Raw genomic sequence first — 19,204 nt, 5'->3', positions numbered from 1 at the left:
ACATTCTCTAATTGCGTTAAGTTCTTGTAAATTAGATAGTGCTGAAGTTTAACAATTCATCAATTTACTGGGGACCCCCTAAAGGACCCCTGGTGGTCCCCGGACCCCATGTTGAGAAACACTCAACCAAAGACACGAGAGGCTCACTCGCCAGTGTCCACAGCCGACACCAAAATTTAATTTGTGCAAATAGGACAAATCTGTGGCGTCTCACCAAGCGGGGATGGGATGGGACGCTCTTTTCTGTCGCAGCCCCACTTTGTGATTTAGGCTGATAAGGCGGGTGTATTTTATTTTTACATAAAAAATCTTACATAATGCAGCTTTAACTCCCACCTGCTCCTATGGCCAACAAAGACTGCGGTTGTACTGGGAAGCTCCCAGTTGTGAATGAGTATGTGAATGTGAAGCAGGGGCTGTGCTGGGAAAAACAGCATGCAGGCTGGATCAACCTTCCCAGAACACATAATGGTTTAGAAAAAATGCAACACATGGAAGGGTAATATTCATATAAAGTCAATATTCACACTACAGGTGATTCTGCTGTGTGATTTAGATGTGTTTACCAGAAGTCTGTGTGTGCTGCAACCCGACTCTCCTATATATTAGAGTCAGATACAGCGTCCCTCTCTCTGAAGGAGCTGTGAAGGATAGGGGTGGTGGCTCTGTCCTCGCTCTACGGTTTCAGTGCTGCGGCTGATACTACTACTGCTGCAGGAGGGAGGCTGACTGCTCGCCCTTACATAACCACATGTACCAATTCACCCAGAGAGAGAGAGAGAGAGAGAGAGAAGGAGAGGGAGGGGGGGGGGGGGCATTCAGAGGGAGAGAGAGAGACTGAGGGAGAGAGATAGAAAAGACCCTTGGGGGAGGAAGACCGAGAGACTGAGAGAAATGGAGGGTGGGGAAGAGCAAAAGAGATAGAGAGAGTGGGGCAGAGGGGGTGAGAGAGAGAGTATGGAGTATGAGAGAGAGAGAGAGAGAGAGAGAGAGAGTATGGAGTATGAGAGAGAGAGAGAGAGAGAGAGAGAGAGAGAGAGAGAGAGAGAGAGAGAGAGGGAGAATGAAGGTGAAGGAGCTGGGTTGGGTAGAGTGAGAAGGAGGTGAAGAGAGAGAGTGAAGATATTCTGTCCATAGCCTAATTTCTGCTTTTGTGTGTGTGTGTGTGTGTGTGTGTGTGTGTGTGTGTGTGTGTGTGTGTGTGAAAGAGCGAGAGAGCGTGAGAGCAAGAGAGAGAGAGAGAGACAGAGGGTGGAAGAGAGAGAGAGAGAGAGAGAGAGAGAGAGAGTCTTTACAGAGTGAAAAGAATTCAAAATGAATGATAGTTTCAGTCTTTCACTTGAAAACAGTCTACTACTATTACAAGTGGAGTAAATGGTAGCAGAGTGTCCATGGATTGCATCATTTCTCTCTGTCTGTCTCTCTATCTGTCTGTTTCTCTATCTGTCTGTTTCTCTATCTGTCTGTCTGTCTGTCTGTCTGTTTCTCTGTCTCTTTCTCTATCTATCTGTCTGTCTGTCTGTCTGTTTCTCTGTCTGTCTCTCTATCTGTCTCTCTGTCTTTCTGTCTGTCTGTCTGTCTGTCTGTCTGTCTGTCTGTCTGTCTGTCCCTACCAGCAATGGGTTCAAGTCATCTTCAGTTAATAAAGTGGATTACTCCCTAAAAAAAAAGTAAAATCTTTTCCACAGCTCTTCACACCAGCTGATCAGTTCAGTCCTGATGCAGTTAATAACCTTTCACTGCAGTGAGGATACCAGGAGCCCTCTGGTCAACAGACAGCGAGTGATGCTGTTTCACTCAACATCCATGACTAGCTTAGAGCTCACACACATCTGACTACAGACAAAGACGATTCAAATACAGGGCGGCAGACATTAGAGAAGCCAGATTAGAGGCTCGTAGGATTGCAGGTTCAAACCCCTAGACTAGTTGGGAAAATCTGGGTGGGTAAGTCAAGGAGAAATGCTGTCAGCTAACAGTGAGCAAAGCACTCAACACCCAACTGAATCTGTAATGCTGCTCAGTAGCCAATAGGAGGAGACTGTGGTTGTACTGGGCAGATCCCAGGTGTGAATGTGTGTGAATGTGAAGTAGAGCGATGATGAAAAGGAGTTTGCTCAGTCAATCATCCCTTGATAAATAAAGGTAAAAACAATGCATCTATTCCATCCATCAGAATGTGTCGCCCCACATTTTTGTAAGTCAGCTGACATTAGTGCAACATTAGAAAAAGCTTCCTACATCAGGTCCTGTGACCATAGAATAAGAAGAATAAGAGATTGGTGCTTGGAAAAGAAATAGGATAAGAGCAGAAGGAAAGATTGTGCACAAAATTAGGTGTACATGCAATTGAGGAGCTATTTTTACTTGACACAACAATGTTGTATTAGACATCAAATATACAGCTATTTGTGTCCTGGTGGACTGCGTAATTGTGATGTCCTGGGTTCGAATCCGGCCCAGGACCTTTGTCACGTTACCCCCTTCTGTCTTCCCCATCCTTCCTGTCTCTCTTCACTGAAACTGTCAAATAAAGGCAAAAATACCCCCAAAAAATCTGTATATACAACTATTCACCAACACTATTTTACTGTAAAATTGTTATATAGTTCACCAGCAAGCAGGCCAGACACACGGTCCACATGATTTACAACTGTGAAACAAAGTTGATTTTCACATAAAGACACTTCTAACCGCTGTCAATAGCTTATGCAAAAACCAGCTACATGTTAAATTTGCGCAAAGAAAACAAAAAACGCCCATTCCAAAAGGAAACGTGGTGGAAAGGATCTTTGACAGTCCAACAGGCTCTCAGTCAGAAACAGACAGTTTGGTCTGTATAATAAGGTCTTTGATTGAAAACAGAGGTGATCACAGGATCTCGCACTTTGTGTATGAACACACACAAAGAGGGGACAGGAAATAATGAACAGGAAATAATAAAACCCTTAACCTACTCTACGATACTCAATGTATCGTATCTCGAGGACAGTTCGAGAATACGAACTTGTACTTATTGACTGATTCCTTGTCTTTGTCTATATACAAAATGAGACTCAAAAGTGCTTTGATGTCAAAATGATTTTGTATTGAATAATCTTGATTTTTGTTTCTAACCTTTTGTGCCGTTTTTTTATAGCAGCCTATATTATTTAAATGTTTACAATGTGAATAGGCATGTAAAAGATATGCATGATAATTGATATTTTATTTTGTATCATTTAAAAAAAAATATATACAGTATTTATATATATTTTCTCTCTTTTAGGTGAGGTTTTTAGATAAGCTCGTAGTGGGTTTCTACCTCACCTGCACATGTAACTTTATTGTAACTAAAACTAAACAAACTAACTAACTAACTAAAACAACATGTGTTAGGATCTTGTGAATTAAATCTTTACATCGATTTTGTATTTTTTAGCCTGTCATGATGTTACCCATGTTGTCTTCTACATACGTGTCTACCTCTGCCATCATCAGACTGAAGAATTAATAACTTTGTAATGGTAACAAACATAAAGAGAGACTGGTAACATCACTAGCGGTTGCACTAATCCAATTACTGAGGACACTAAAATCTGTGTGGAAGCTATCTGTAGCTTGCACACACACCACACGCACAGAAATGCGCACGTGCACAGATATTTCAAATGGTTGCCGTGGCGACGCACAGCGGGGGCAGGAAGAAACGCAGGCTCAGTGACTGTCAGGGTAAAATAAATCCAAAATGAATGACAGCCTTCATCCTCCACTTGAAAACAGGCTACAGCTGTTTCAGGGGCCACAAGGGGACGGACTGTGCCGGGCCATTCTTTGTCTGACTGGATACATTTTTTTTTAGAATGGGTGCCACCTCTTTGTCTTTGTCATTGTCCATGTTCTTGTCACTGTTTGCCCCGGCCCCTATCGCACGCACAGCCGTCCCGGTGGAGGATCCCCCTGTGACCCGGCCCGCCCAAGCTTTCTTCCAAATTTTTCAGGGTCTCAGGCTGCTGGTCTAGGTTAGGCTGTGTAGAATATCTAGGCTGTTCTGTCTTGGTAAAATCTGCTTTTGTGTGTCTTGTGCTTTTCCCGATGTTTATCCTATATCGTTCTGTTCTATGGTTGATTGTTAGTTAGATCTAGTTAGGCTCATTCTCTGTAAAGTCCTTTGAGATATGCATGTGATAAAAGGCTACAGAAATAAACAAACTTGAAATTGAACTTAACCCTAGCAGTGTTAGTTTCATGCTCTGCCCATTGACAGGATAGTCACTTAGAAGTCCAAGTCTTTTGGGCTCAAGTCTTTGATCACGAGTCAAACCTCAGAAGGCCTGCTTTAACGAAAACATGGTTATTTCTAAGACACTGTTTATTTTAGTTACTTTACAGACACCCATTGTTCACAAGTCAGTAATCTTGAGTCCAAGTCGAGTGTAAAGTCAATTTGAATGTGATTTAAGTACAATTTGAGCTTCAGTAGACAATACAGTCAGCTGACACCTGCTGTGTGGACAGAAGGAAAGCAAGTCACCCTTTCGTCTTTCTCGTTTATGAAGGTGAGCCTTCCTTGCTCTCATCTCTTTCCTCCCTCACCACCAATCTTGCGCCCTTCACTCCTCCAGAGTTTTTTGCCTCTTGAATTCAAGGGTCCTCCAAATTACTCATACGGTCAAACAGACACACATTAGTGATGTGAAACTACCTTTTGATAAAATTGGGGGGGGAGGGCAACGGATCACTTTCTGTCATTTTTTCTTTTGGTCATTTGTTCATCCGTCCATCAAAGGAGACATCTTGGACACCACTGATCGGATTTTGACCAAACCTGGGGGAATAATGCATCTCACCACTGCCTTCCAGCATTTTCCAAATTACACTGCTAGGCACAAGGGGAGCGCTACAGTTACAGGTTAAAACATGGTGGCATATATGTGACTGACTGGCCCAGAGGGGGGCTGCATCATTTGTGTCTCGTTTTAGTGGGGACCCCTTGGAAAGGCCTGAAGGACCTCTGGAAAGACCCCATACCCCACTTTAACTAACTCATAAAACTGGGAATGACAGGCTGCTGCATTGTCGGGTATGTTGGCATTAACTCTGCTCAGCACAGTCCATTGGAATTGATAAACCAACCACACTTGGTTGGATAAACCACACTTTTTCTGTCCAAACAAAAATAAAGTAGAACTAGAAAAGATTCTGGACCCAAAAAGCTGAAGCTCTGTTGTATTCTTGATCAAACCACACAGGCTTAAAACTTTCCGAAACTTTCTGAAAAAACTTTCCACATTCTACTTTAGATGCATGCAAATTTAGAGCGGACATGACACCAACTTCGGGTTCCCTCTCTGGCCTGTCCGTCCCACCACAAGCTGTCAGACAGGCCGGCCTCGACGGAGACGGACAGAAAGACGGATGGAAAGCGAGAGGGAGGGAGCAAAGGATGGATGGAAGGAGGAGAGGGAGAGGTGTGACCCACATAGCAGAGCCTGGAGTATTTATAGAAGAAAGTGTCCTAATTGGCAAGCCGCTGGGAGAGCGACAGCACCGCACTGATACCCTCCTCCTTCTCCTTCACCTCTACAACCTCCTCTTCGTCCTTCTCCCCTCCCTCCTCCTCCTCTACCGCCTCCCAGCATTCCTCTCTCGCTCTCACTCTCTGCTGCTCTCAGTCCCTCCCTCCCTCCACCGCCTTTCCCTCCTCCTCTCCCACCTCTTTCTACTCCTCTTCCACATCCCTGACCTCTTTCTCTTTCTCGTCCTCCCTCTCCCGCCCTCCTACCCCCCCCCCCCTTCATCTTTCACATTTCTCTCCTCCAACTTCACCTCTTCCTCTCCTCTTTCTCCTCATCGTCAGCTTCCCGCCGCTCTTCTTCGACCTGATCTCACACAACTACGTGAAATGAACACGACTTAACACCCACCAAATCAGATGTTGGTGGCACATAAAGTGTTTTAACTCCGTTTTCCCAGCATGAAGCCGTTGTGTGAAGGAGGCACGACTATAAACAATAAGTAGTGTCACATTGAAGTAGCTCAGTGGAAAGTAAGGGTGTCGTGGTCTTGGATGGGTGGATGAGTTTGACTTCAATGCCGGTGACCTGGGGTTCAATTCCCACCTTATATGACCGTGAGTCATTTTTAGCAAAAGTTTTTCTTATTTAACCATGACCAAATCCTTTCCCAAACCTTAACCAAGTTGTTTTAATTGCCTAAACTTAACCATTTGCCAACCTTTAGCTGAAAATGCCATGTCCAATGTGTACTATTACCACAGAATCCAAATCGTGGTGGAGGAATGTAATTTTCACATAATTCGTGTCCACAGCACGTAAATCTGCTTTTCAGAGTTCTTGCTTATTTCACAACTTTTCATGAGATCATGTTGCCCTCTTCCTCCCTCCTCTTCCTTCCCCACCTCCTCCTTGTCATCCCAGTCCTGCTGTTTCCTCCCCTTCTCCTCCCTTTCCTCCTCCTCCTCACTGGCCAAACTGCTTCCCCCCCCGATTCCACCTCCTCGTTCCCCTCCTTCCTTCACCCATCAAGCCAAATGACTTTTACACCTTTAAGAAGTCATTTGACAGAATTAATGCTGACATACTTGTGTCTCACTGCTGTATAAAACGCACTCAAAACCTATTGTATAATTTTACATTACACAGTGTAAGAAGGCTGTTTCTCTGCCTTCTTTGGTGATCGGCAACAAAGTTTTCATCCCATGTGAATGGTTTCCCAAATTAACTTAAAACAACTTGAAAGGTGACGCCACAACTTCACAAAAGTGGGTTAAGCATGTTGCACCGCATGATATGATTTTGTTGAACATTTTGATAGGGTCAATGGAAAGAGAGGGAGTTCAAGAGTGGTCAGTAGTGATGGGAAGCATTGGCGAGTCAATGGGGAAATGATAAGATGGGAAGATAGGAAATACTAAATACATGGATGGATGGATACATGGATTTTGGATTCATGGATGGATTGATGGATGGATGGATGGAGGGACAGACGAAGGGACTCACGTAGGAAGTACTCAGCAGCATCTGCCTCGTAGTCAGCGTCCTCTGGGAAGTGATCTATCTGCTTACACATGCCTTTAAAGGAACCTGGGTGAGAAATAGAGAGAGAAAGAGAGAAGAAGGAGTGAGAGAGGAGGAATAGAAAGGGAGTGAGAGTGAGACAGAGAGAGAAACAGAGAGAGATACTGAGTTAGGAGAAAGACAGAGCAACCCAACAATTCAAACAAGTTAAATCTGGACTTTAATATTCTATGACAGTGGAACAATGACCTTTTTAAAGCCAAAAAACCCCCCCAAAAAACAAGAGTGTTTATGTGAAGTATCATGTATGTGTGTGTGTTCACAAGTCCTTCTCATTTTCCTGTACCCAGTCAAATATTCAGCCATCAATTTCATAACAGTAAATGTAAAGAGAAGAAGAGACAGGAGAGGTGGCGAAAGAGGTGAGAGAAGAAGAGGAGGAGGAAGAGGAAGAGACAGAGAGGAAGGCGAGTGGGAGAGATAGAGACAGAGAGAGACAGAGAGAGAAAAGAGGGAGAGAGAAACGCAAGCCAGAGAAACGAGACTAAAAAGATGAGAAGGTGAGTGAGAAAAAGGTGAAGAGAGAGGCAGAGGAAAGAAACGAGAAAGAGAGGGGGAGAGTGTTGGAAGGAGAGAGAGAGAGAGAGAGAGAGAGAGAGAGAGAGAGAGAGAGAGAGAGAGAGGTTTGTCAACAGCTTGAAGGGACTGTATCACAGGGCAGCGAAAGAAAGTGATAGACAATGAGGCTGAGAAGACAGAAGGAGTATGGAGTTTAATCTAAAACGCCTCGGCAGAGAAGGAGCGAGGGAGTGGAGGAGTCAGGAGGAGGAGAGAGAGAGAGAGAAAGAAAGCGAGCAAAATGCAAATGAAAAAGAGGAAGAAAGGAGAGCTGATAGTGCCGCTCATTAAGAGGGATTGTGTTGTGTTGTGTGTGTGTGTGTGTGTGTGTGTGTGTGTGTGTGTTTAGTTTGGTTCAGCTCCAGTGGTAATTGTATGCCCTCCCAAACCACTGCAATTAAATAGGCCCTTGTTAATTGGCGATTGAAGGATGAAAGACCAGTGCCCAGCTTTCAAATGGGCACCGGGTACACACACACACACACACACACACACACACACACACACACACACACACACACATACATACTCACACATACATGCATGTAGACACAAATGGGCACACACACACACAGGCGTATGTGAAGTGCAGCATCCAGCCCTTTTGTCTATAGGCTGGCAGACACATCAATGCACCACTATATTGGCTGGCTAACTTTCTCACATAGGTGTATGCATATATCACACAAATCATGATACAAGCATTTATGGTTGATTTTTCAGATATTCGGCGTTCCGTAGAGAAAAAAGAACCCGTTTATACAAAAGCCCCAACACATAAAGCTCTGTACCCTACCGCTCACTGAAAGACTTCAAGCCGGGTTCATATTTACATATCTTTAATGTGCCTCGATCGCAGCCGCAGCGTAAACTCAAGCAGACGCCGTGTTTTTCATCAGGTAGACTTTGATATATTAAAGATATTTCAGTATGAAACGGCTCGGGAACCTTTCAGTGCGCTGCAAAATACTTTCATCATGTCATAATTTAAGTGTGAACTCATGTGTAGAACTGTGTCCTGTCAGGCTCCGCAGGGGGCCATGATGAGCAACGGTATGTTTTAGGGGAAATAGTCTTACATGTACTGTACGTTCACATGCCCTTTTGTCACAATTATAATGACTCTTTGTTATGCAAATTGGAGGGATATTATGAAATAAAAAAGACATGAATCATGCTGTTTTGACTTGCGAAGCTTTCATTCAACCACAGAAATGAACTATTATTGCTAGATACACAGGGGGCTGTCAGGTGACGCAATTTGCCTTCTGGCGGCCATGATGGAAGTCCACATCTTTTGGTAACATTAGCTAAGTGCAGCTTAATTTCTAAGCATATCTAAGTCATCAGTATCAAATAGACACTTCTGCGTTGTTTTTCAGCTGGAGATTGATCAGTCCATTACTGATATATCTGATCAACTTTGTCTTTAGATGATGTCAGCTTGTCAGTTAGTTAGTCAACCATAGCACCTGGGGCCAGCTGCATCTCAGGTTAGACTAGTTTAATTAAGATTGTCTGTTGCATAAATATTAAGACTGACTTATCAGGTCAATTTTACTTGTTAACACATCTGATTTGCACAGTGTTTGGTGCTTAGCTAGAAGTTAATTGTTAACAATGACTTTAGTGGCTTTGCTAAATTACCTTGCTATCTGGTTAGCTAGCGAACAAAGCCAAAAACTAGCAATTTGTTCATGTTAACTGAGCTGACTCTTCTCATGCTATAACTACTATAAAGTGTTTTGGAGTAGAAGCTAGGGCTAATACAGTAGCCTATAATTTAGTACTAGGACAAAATAAACTAAATCTGGAAATAATTCTAACTTATCAGACCATTCACTTTTAGCTGTAACATTACTGGATGGATCTGCACCCACAACATCATAATCATCTGTGATCTGTCCAGCTGTAATGCATTTAGCAATTATAAGACCTCCAAAATGGCGTCTGCTGTGGTTGCTAGGAGATTTCTGATGCGACTGCAAAGCCCCATGGAGGATAAAAGTGAAGCAATATGAACATCGACAAAAAGATTGTTGTACTGTTACTCCCTCAACTTTTAATACTGACTCTTGTATCTGTTCGGGTTTGGTTTTCAGTATTACCATTAATTTAGTGAGTGAGGCCTGTCCTCTCCACATGAATATCCCACACGATGTCAAACACATCAATTCACACACTCACTGCCAGGCAGAAACTCCATGATATTCACTCTTTTTCTCCATCACTTACACTTTCTCTCTCCCTCTCTTATTCACACTCTCCCTCGCTCCCTCCAACACATGCCCACCCACGCTGCAGCACAAGCACATGTAATCTGGAATTGCATTTTCTCTTCCCTCTCTCTGCTATCTCCTTCTCACACAACCTCTCTCTCCCTCTCTCTCCTACATCTCCCCCCCCTCTCCTATCGCTCCCTCTCTCACCCTCTGTCCCTCTTTCTCCCTCTCGCTCTCCTTTCTCTCTTTCTCCTATCTCTCTCACACATACATACATGTGCCTATACCCTGAGGACCAGAATCACTTCAAACTGAGCTGGTAGAATTGCAAAGCCCTCCTCTCTCTCCCTCATTCTCTCTCTCTCTCTCTTCTTTCTGCAATTCAAATTCAAATGCGGTTTATTGTCTCGACAGGGAAGAAACCTGCGTTGCCAGAGCAGTGTAGTATATCATCAGCTGAGGTAATATTATGGACATTAACAGATGGCTAGTAAGAACCAAAAACACACTTGCACACTCTCCTGTACTGTGACTCGGCCTGAAGGCATGGGCCTGAAAATTCAGCGTGTTTTTGTATTCATTTGTGTCTCTCACAAAGCCTTAGTCATACACTGTCCTTAACTATTACTATTCTGCAGCAGCGGACGCATACGCTGTACTGATACGTCATAAATGTTCTCAGTCAAAGAACAAAACATCCTACTGAGTCAATCAAGTGCTCACATTTTGTGGGTAACAGACTTTTTGTGCTTCAAACAGTTTTTGTCATTATGACGTTCCTAGGTAATCAGTTAGTCAGAGCCACTTTATATATTGTAGGCAGAGCTACTGCAAATTGTGTTTCACTTGGGAGACCCACACTATGATTCAGGTTTAATTAACAAATGTGTTATTTAAATCCAAATCAGTGACTGTCCATCTCACTGGCTATATTTACATGCACACAATAATGCAACTATTGCCAATACTGTGAGTAAGATGGATGAATGGATGGATGGGTGGATGCATTTACCAAGCCAGGTTCAATTCACAACTCATGCCAAGAAGTTTTCTGCTGTGAGTGAAGTTTACATCTTCACCTAATGTTTTTCTTATTTAACCATGGCCAAACCTTACCCTAACTTTAACCGAAGTTGTTTTAGTTGCCTAACCTTAACCATATCCTTAACCTAAGTTATTTTTTTAGTGCAGTGGTTATGTGATTAGCCATGAGTAGGTAGAGTACGAATCAAAGGTGTCAAATACCACAAATCAGGGGTGCATATTTTCATAAGAAATCATGCAAATGTATGAAAACAAACAGCTAATGTAATGTCACTGATGTTGGTGCTTTGTGTGCTGCTTTCAGTTCTACTTATTCACCAGAACCACCGGATTAGTGCATTTGCTTGATTCACATAGCGGCCATATCTGATTTACATCGGAAGACAGCAAAGCAGATGTAAACGGAGGCAAACGCAACCATACTTTGGACAAATACTTAAAATATACACCTGAATTATCCTTTGGTATCGATATCGATGAAAGATGAGCAGAGCTGGAGGTGAAATTACCCACAAAGGTCCAAATCAAAGGCTACAGCAGAGTCTGGTTCAGTGTGCCTCTGTTTACTTCGCTGTCTTCCAGGTTTCCAGGCTTAGCATCACGTGTAGAGAGCAAATCGAATACGGCTGCTGTGTGAATAAAGCAAATGTCTTTATTCATCCAGCTATTTGTCAGAAAGAGAAATTCCTTCAAGGGAAATTGATTCATGATTTTACTGCAAATAACTGTAAGTTTGTATTTCACAAATCAAATGTCTCCACAATTCAATGCAGTCATCTTTTCTGAAAGGTCCTATACTACATGGCCACTATATGGCTTCATGTGTTTTTTTGTGATTGTTGTCAGGTTTTAATTGTCTTAGTCAATTAAAGCAGCCACTGCAGTGTATAAAGAAGGAGTGTTTCTGGCCAATGTCTTTTTTTGCAAAATGCTTGCCTATCAAATACTGTATATTGTTTTAACTTGCTCTTTTGCACAGTAAACAGCATATTTCTGTTTTTGTTCCAAGCTCTTTTTTCATTTCAGTGTGTGTTGAAGCATTTTACTGCATAAGGTATTGCCAGCCGTGTCCCGATTTGAAAAGGTCATTCAAACAGCCGAGCGGGCACCTTTAAACTCAGGAATCAGTTTACTCCAAATCCAAACCAAATTAAATGTGCTTTGTCCCAGCTTGAGTCTTCAACCAGAGAGTCGGCGGTGCTACTTTGATTTATCCCCCAGCTCACTGTGTGTTCACATGCTGGTGGGACGGTCCAACATCTGGGACTTCCAACTCGGCTGCTAAACAGCGTTGCATTCACATGTAATGTTGTCAGACAATCCCAGAAGAGAAACAATAAACAAACATGGAGATCCGGAAATGGATGATGTGGATTTTGCTGCTTCTTACTTTTAAAAAGCAGTTGCTATAATGCTACAAGTTTCTTTGTGAGAACGAGGCGGACAGAAAGCACATCAGGTATGTGAGAAAGTAGATTTTAAGCGCATAAATATATTATTCAGATTTTTCCACCATGTTGAGAAGGTTAAAGGTTGTTATTGCATCAAAACTCAGGAACTTGGTTAGCAAAATGTCCTCCTTACTGACTTTTCCGACTTCATCATACGACTTTGAATGGCGTTCATGTAGTAGAAAATCTTTTTTTCCAATATCTCCAGTAGCATGTGAGCCAATAATGAATCAGAATCAGACACGTTTATTCACCATGTACAAAGTCCAAGGAATTGGTTGGTTGGACAACCCCATTTTTGATTCAGCCAATTTAGGGTTAGGTGTCACGGTCACTTCCCCCCCCGATGAGCAGATTAACTCAACCACAGTCTGCATTCAAATGATTTACCAACAATAAATCTCAAGCATTAAGCAGAATATGACTAGTTGAATGAATAGATCAGATCAGGGGGGGGTTTGGTAGTTTAGAGGTTAGAGAAGCAGGCATGTGACCAGAAGGTTGCTGATTCAAATCCCCAGACCAGCTGGGAAAAACTCAATGGAGAAAGTGAATGAATAACACTCAGCCCTCCTGAAGCAACTTTTGATAAAGGCAAAAAATTAAATCAATGAAAGTGAGGTGTATCTTGCTTGCCTATAAATAAACTATTAGAACATTTAAAAAAAGGAGCCATTCAACCATTCTACACTAGGCAAATTAAATGCTGCTTTCCCATGTACAGCTGTTTGGCAACTGATTTTCGGGGTTAAACACAGGACAAATTTGCACAAGACAAATTTTCTGTACAACTAAATCGTCATTCATTATCATTCATCATTCACTCAAATGCTTCACATATTGGAGCTGCACCCAGCAGTTTCACGGTGTTGTGCTTTTGTTGATGAGAGTCAAGCAGTAAGTGTGCTATTTCCGCAGTTAAAGTAAATTAAATGATTGCATGGTTTTCAAGCCGCAGTGAATATCAAATCGATCGATCAATCGCTCAAACCGCCCAATCAAAACCTCTGTGTCTGCTGTGTCTGCTCCCTTAAAAATAGAGTCCATCCAAAGAAACTCCTCTCCCCTCCTCCCCTCCTCCCTCCACAGTCATCATAATGAGGTGTCACTCTTCCAAATCGCTCCTGTTAAATTATACATCCCGCTTAAACACGGAGCAGATACTATTATTCCAAGACCAACCTGCACCTCGGGGGTGAGGTCGGCGCCGTCACCCACTTATCCTCACAGCGAGAGGGGCCCCTGCGCTTTTCCAGGATGATTTACACCAATAAGGAGGGCCCTCTCATGACCCCCGGCTGCCACGAGCCAATCAGAAGCATGCTTGTAGGATGACCTCACGGCTGTTAAGGATAAGTTAATGTAGCGTGATCAAACAGACTTCCTTTTATGAAGTATTAACATCCTAACCCACTCACTGAGTCATAGCAGAACGCACGTTGTGTGTGTCTCTGTGTGTGTGTGTGTGTGTGTGAGTGTGTGTGTGTTAGAGAGGGGTGGAGAGAGGGAGAGACGTAATGTGAATACGTACGCCCCGCTCTGAACCAGCGCTGTGTGTTATGCTAATGGTTGGCATAGCGTCTTTGTTCTTTATGCTAATTTTAGCTCAGTCGATCCGTATGCTAAGATAACGTTAGCATAATCCTTCAGCCGCAAAGGTGAGTGAACATCAAGAGACCTAAAAAGAGACATGTTGCCTGGCAAAGATGGTTAACAACGCAGTTCAGTCAATTACAAGAGAAGACGTGTTTTGTTTTGTTTTTCAAATGTATTAATGCTAACTTTATTCATCCAGGAGAAGGGTTTTACCGAGTGAGACACATTCACACCTATAACTCCATTCATACAGGCGACATCATAACATTACAGCATTGAATACTGAGATCTAATGAAGAGTTTGGCTCCAAAATGAGGTTAAAAAAAGATGAAAAAGTAACACCTATGCCACCTACAAAGCGATTAGTGGCGCAAAAATTACAACAAATGAGTGTTTTCAAAATGATCATAGGTAACTGAAGTCCCTGGTTGACAAAATGGAAACACGTTTACAGGCTGCAAGTCTTGAATGATGAATTTCAAGTAGTGATTTTATTCCTAAAGAGATATACATCATGTCAGAAGTGAACTCTTCATACAATTCAGCATAAAAACTGTGACACAGAAGACAGCGTGTGCGTTCCACTTTGCACGGCACAAAACAGAGGCGATAGAAAAGCGCTCACTTCATTAAATGACTTTTCATTGCGAGTTGTATTTCATTTTAATCTTTGAACCCGAACAGCCCAATTCATTTCCACACAATTTCAGCGCACATTCGACAATGGAGAGACCTATTAAAGATAATTGGAATAAATGTGGAATTAGATTCTCACCCTATTTGCGCTAACTAATTTAGAGTAAGCAATTACTTTTCCTATCAGCAGCAGTGCACGCGTGTGCACGCACAACACATAAATTAGTGTGATGTGCGTGTGTATGTGTGACAGAGAGAGAGAGACAGGCTGGTGTTGCTGGAACCCTCTGCATAACTGTCCTGCCTTTGATTTTGAAGACGGGGAAATGGAGCAGTGTGCTGCCATGGAGCGGTGGGACAAAACATGCAGCAGCTAACATTACGGAAACACAAATGGATGGATAATTGTAATTTGGCAGGACACGGGCGGCATGGTGGAAGGGCACCAAAGTGTCCAGGTGGCGAGAGAGCATCCCATAACCAGATGTTCACATTTCCAATCCAAATGTGTTCATCGCTGTTAAAATGTCCTTACAGGAAAAATCCACCCTCGGATCCTCCTACACTGTTAGAAACGATCAATCTGTCATGTTCAATGCAGGAGTTTTTTGTGATGAAGTGTTGTAATTTACTTTTTTGGTAGGATGGAATGCGGGTACACTTTCCCTCAATCTGGTTTGTGTACTTTTATATCACTTTGTGTTTTCCTACATTTCCCAGTATGCCTTTGAAAAATGTTCTGCTATTAAATTCCATTGCAGCTGTGCTGCAGATATCTGGAGGTGACATGATGTTGTCTGTTTGGCCAGTTATGCACAGGAATAAGACAAAATACACCACCAAGAAAATGGGCCCAGAAATGCAAGGTGCATTGCAAATAGCGGTTTTTTTAACAGTGTTAAAGTGTTTTAGGGTGGAGTTTCCCTTAACTAAGACCCGCTCCCTGCTCCTGGCCGACCCTGCCTCTGACCACACTGATATACACATACAGTATGTGTGTTTCAGAGGGACATGCCAAGAAGCAGAGTCACTGTACTGTGTGGAATATGGTGATGGAAATCCTCTACAAAATTTGTCGAAGTGGAAAAGGGGGCAGAAAACAAAAATAAGCAATCCGAGGGCTCAAGGCCAGGCGGGCCCGCTGCACAACCAGGTCACGCATCCGGCAAGAAAACATCCTGCAAGAAAACATCCTGCACAATCCTACAAGCTAATGTACATGTGAGAAACACTGTGTAGCAGGATGGCCACTCACACTCTCAGCTTGTGACATACATAATGTAGAAGGTCAGCATAGTAGCAGTCGACCTGCTTTATGGATACTGCTACAGCCACTGTGGAAGTCCCCCCTTCAATCATTTATCTTGCATCTATCCAGCATTAGTGTATACAGTAGAAATCTCCCTTCATGCATTCATCCTGCATTGGCACTGCAGGTAGTTCTCTCTTGAATCAAATTAATGCACTGTAAAAGAAAACTGTAGTTATTCTAGTTACCAGACAATTCCATGTCATTTCTGACAGCTGAAAAAAGAGCAGCAGTTGATTTTTCCTGTTTGTGACTAGCAGCACTAGTTCAGCACACATGCAGTAAAATGTGGGACTTGTACCATGTCTACATCTGTATGTAGCACTCTCAGGACAAGAGTGTTACAACTTGGTGAGCGCACACTACTCTCAAGCAAGGGCTGCAGATTTCTACCATGTTTAACACAGTACTTAACTACTTAACTCTCCCCAAAACAGGCATAGCACTCTGAACCTGCCAGATACAACAGGAGCTAACGCATTTTCCTAAACTCTAACTCTAAAACGAGTGCCACAACTGTCGCAGCAGCGCAGTGAAAACGGGGTCACTAGTAAGATCCAGTGAAATCGTACACAGAACAAACGAAAACAAGATGCAAGGAAGTGAAAGTTAAAAATAAGAAAAGAGAAATAAAGACAGACAAGATGGGAGAAAAGGGGGAAAAGACGTAGAGACACATACTGAACGGGTGGAAACAGAAGCGAGCCAGGTGAGCAACAGTCTGTCTGAGACCGAGAGACACAGTTGTGAGAGACAAAGAGGGGATTTCAGTAGCGAGAGCAAGAGAAAGAGCGTCATAGCGGCAACGTTAGCGGCCATTCATTCACCGTTAACGGTTTGAGCCTGAGGCGCTACGTAAAGAGGCCAGTGGCATGCTGGGAAGGAAAACGACAGTGAAACTGTGACGATGATGATGATGATGATGAGTCACCGTCAGCGTTTATATGGGACATTTGCACCCCCCCCCCCCCACCCCCTTGCACATATGTGTGTGTGTGTGTTTGCATAGGCCTATGTGTCTGTGCCAACCTGATCTCACACAAACACGTGAAATGAACACGGCTTGTTAACACCAAATTACATGTTGGTGGTATGTAAAGTGGTACAATTCTGTGTTCCCAATATGAAGCGGTTACGTGACAGAGATGACTACAAACAGGACGTAGTGTCACATTGAAGTGGAAAGTAAAGGTGTTGTGGTCAGTTTGGTGGATCGGTGGATGAGTTTGCCTTCAATTCCAGCGACCAGGATTCAATTCCCAGCTTGTATGAAGGAAATTTCTATTGAGTCAAGTTTACTTTCATTTTTAGCTAAAGTTTTTCTTATTTAACCATGACCAAAGCCTTTCCCTAACCTTAACCAAAGTTGTTTTACTTGCCTAAACGTAACTGTTAGCCAACCAAAAATACCGTGTCCAATTTGCACTGTCGCCACCGAATCCAGTGTGTGTTATTGTCACAGAATTCAATCCATGGTGGAGGAATGTGTCCACGGCATGTAAATCTGCGTTTCAGAGTTTGTGCTCATTTCGCAACTTTTTCTGAGATCACACGTGCCAGATGAAGGTGCAAATTAGCAGACAGGCTTTGAATCAATAAAGGGTCAAACGATTACAGTTAATGAACAAGCCTGAAATGCCTTTGATGGAGAGGAGCAGCTCTGCAGAGCAACATGGGAGCAACCACCTGCACACAGCCACACTGTCCCCCTTTCAGAAATCCCTCAGCTCTCTCCATCTCTCTCTCTCTCTCTCTCTCTCCCTCTCTCTCTCATCCCTCCACTGCTCTATCCTAGTTTTGTTTAGAGAAACTTTCTGTGATGTTTGCCACCCCCTCCCACCCTGATGAATTCCTTTGGCACAGCAATAAAGCTCAGAGGGAGAGGGAGAGAGGGAGAGAGAGAGAGAGAGAGAGGGAAAAGGAGAGAGCACAGAGCAAAAGGAGGGAAATAGAGAGAGAGGGATGGAAGGAAAGAGAGACAGGGAAAGAGAAGAACGCAAGAGACAGAGAGGTGACAGAGATGTAAAAAATGGAAAAGACTCAGAAAGCCTATAGCGTCCCGGCAAAGCTCATTGATAAATGAGGCAACAGATTTTTATTCTCGTATAACATTACACCATGCAGCTATGTGGAACAGCTAGCTGCCCTCATTCTGCGGCTCTACATTTCATCCAACCAAAACCCTGGGCAACAGAGCCGAGTTACCATATGAGCTGAGCTATTATTATTATTATAATTATTATTTATTTTTATGGCACTTTTGAAAAGGTTACACAAGAAGAGGCAAGACAAAGACAGCAGCTAAGGAAAAGACAAAGCCAATAGTGGAAAAAGAAAAATGGCTGCATAAAAGCAATTAAAAAGAAAACACTGATTCTGCCCTGACAGTGAAGACCTGGTCTCCTTTACTCTTAAAGGTAAAAATCCACCCTGAAACACTTTAACACATGACATGACGTCACAACGACATATTTCCAGTGCAGCTACAATGGAGTTGAATGGCAGAAAACAGTAAACGTCAGGTTTTGGTGTCAGTCCCTCAGAATCAGAGGAAAGGCTTCTTTCTAGAGCCGCCATTTTGCACCGAGAAATCCATCGTAGAAGAGGAGAGAGACCAGTTTCTCCACCGATAGACCAGAATGCAATGCAGCTACAAGCATTTTCAGTAAGGGGCGAGACTTTCTTTTTCTTGACTGGAAGAACTTGCTGTTATTATGATATTGCTATCATTGCCGTTATTGCTCTCTGTGCCTACATGTACTGAATGCGACATGTTCAGGCACGTTGTTTTGGGGTTGTTGAAAGGCATTCTGGGAAACGTAGAAAACCACTACCTACTCAAAGTAGATTGAGAGAAAGTGGGTTCACCAAAAAAATAAATGACATCACAAAATCTCTCCTGGAATGCATTGAACATCGTAGATTGATTAATTTTCTTTTGTCCTTTAGTCTTAAATCAAAATTTGAGATAGACAGATTAGAGATATACGTGGGGTTCAAACCTATCTGTGCTTTAAAAGTGATCAGCAAAAAAGTAAATTCTGAAACTAATAGGTGACCAGTGGAGATGTGATCTATTGTGTTAGCATCAATTGAAATCCTAGTACAAGCTGGAGGTGTTGAAAGGCTTGTATCTGTGGTAAGTGGTATAAACTGCTGTGTTCTTATGTTATTGCGTTCATTGCCAATACGTCTCTGCACAAATATCACCGAGGCAAATTCTGGTCCAATACATCTGACTTGGTGAAAAAAGTCACCTGATTTTGACCTGAGCTGAGTTACACTGAGAGTGAGTGATGCCAGAAAGA

The 19,204-nt window shown here is 42.9% G+C and overlaps 1 protein-coding gene across 1 annotated transcript in view; it reads right to left on the bottom strand.

Moving 5' to 3' along the window:
• The window catches only part of LOC139650707 (voltage-dependent calcium channel gamma-2 subunit-like), a 19,454-nt gene extending 12,377 nt beyond the window's left edge, over positions 1-7,077 (bottom strand). Inside the window, exon 1 of the mRNA XM_071527451.1 lies at positions 7,002-7,077. Coding sequence (XP_071383552.1) covers positions 7,002-7,071 — 70 coding nt within the window. The 5' untranslated portion in view covers positions 7,072-7,077. The remainder of the gene's footprint in view (positions 1-7,001) is intronic.
• Between the last annotated feature and the right edge of the window lie 12,127 nt (positions 7,078-19,204).

The sequence above is a fragment of the Centroberyx affinis genome, unplaced genomic scaffold (genome assembly GCF_046629955.1).
Source record: "Centroberyx affinis isolate AG114_WGS23_722 - 3 ecotype Tasmania unplaced genomic scaffold, CSIRO-AGI_Caff_v1 ptg001537l_1, whole genome shotgun sequence".
In the NCBI taxonomy this organism is placed as follows: Eukaryota; Metazoa; Chordata; class Actinopteri; order Beryciformes; family Berycidae; genus Centroberyx; species Centroberyx affinis.
This window is presented reverse-complemented; position numbering and strand designations above follow the sequence as displayed.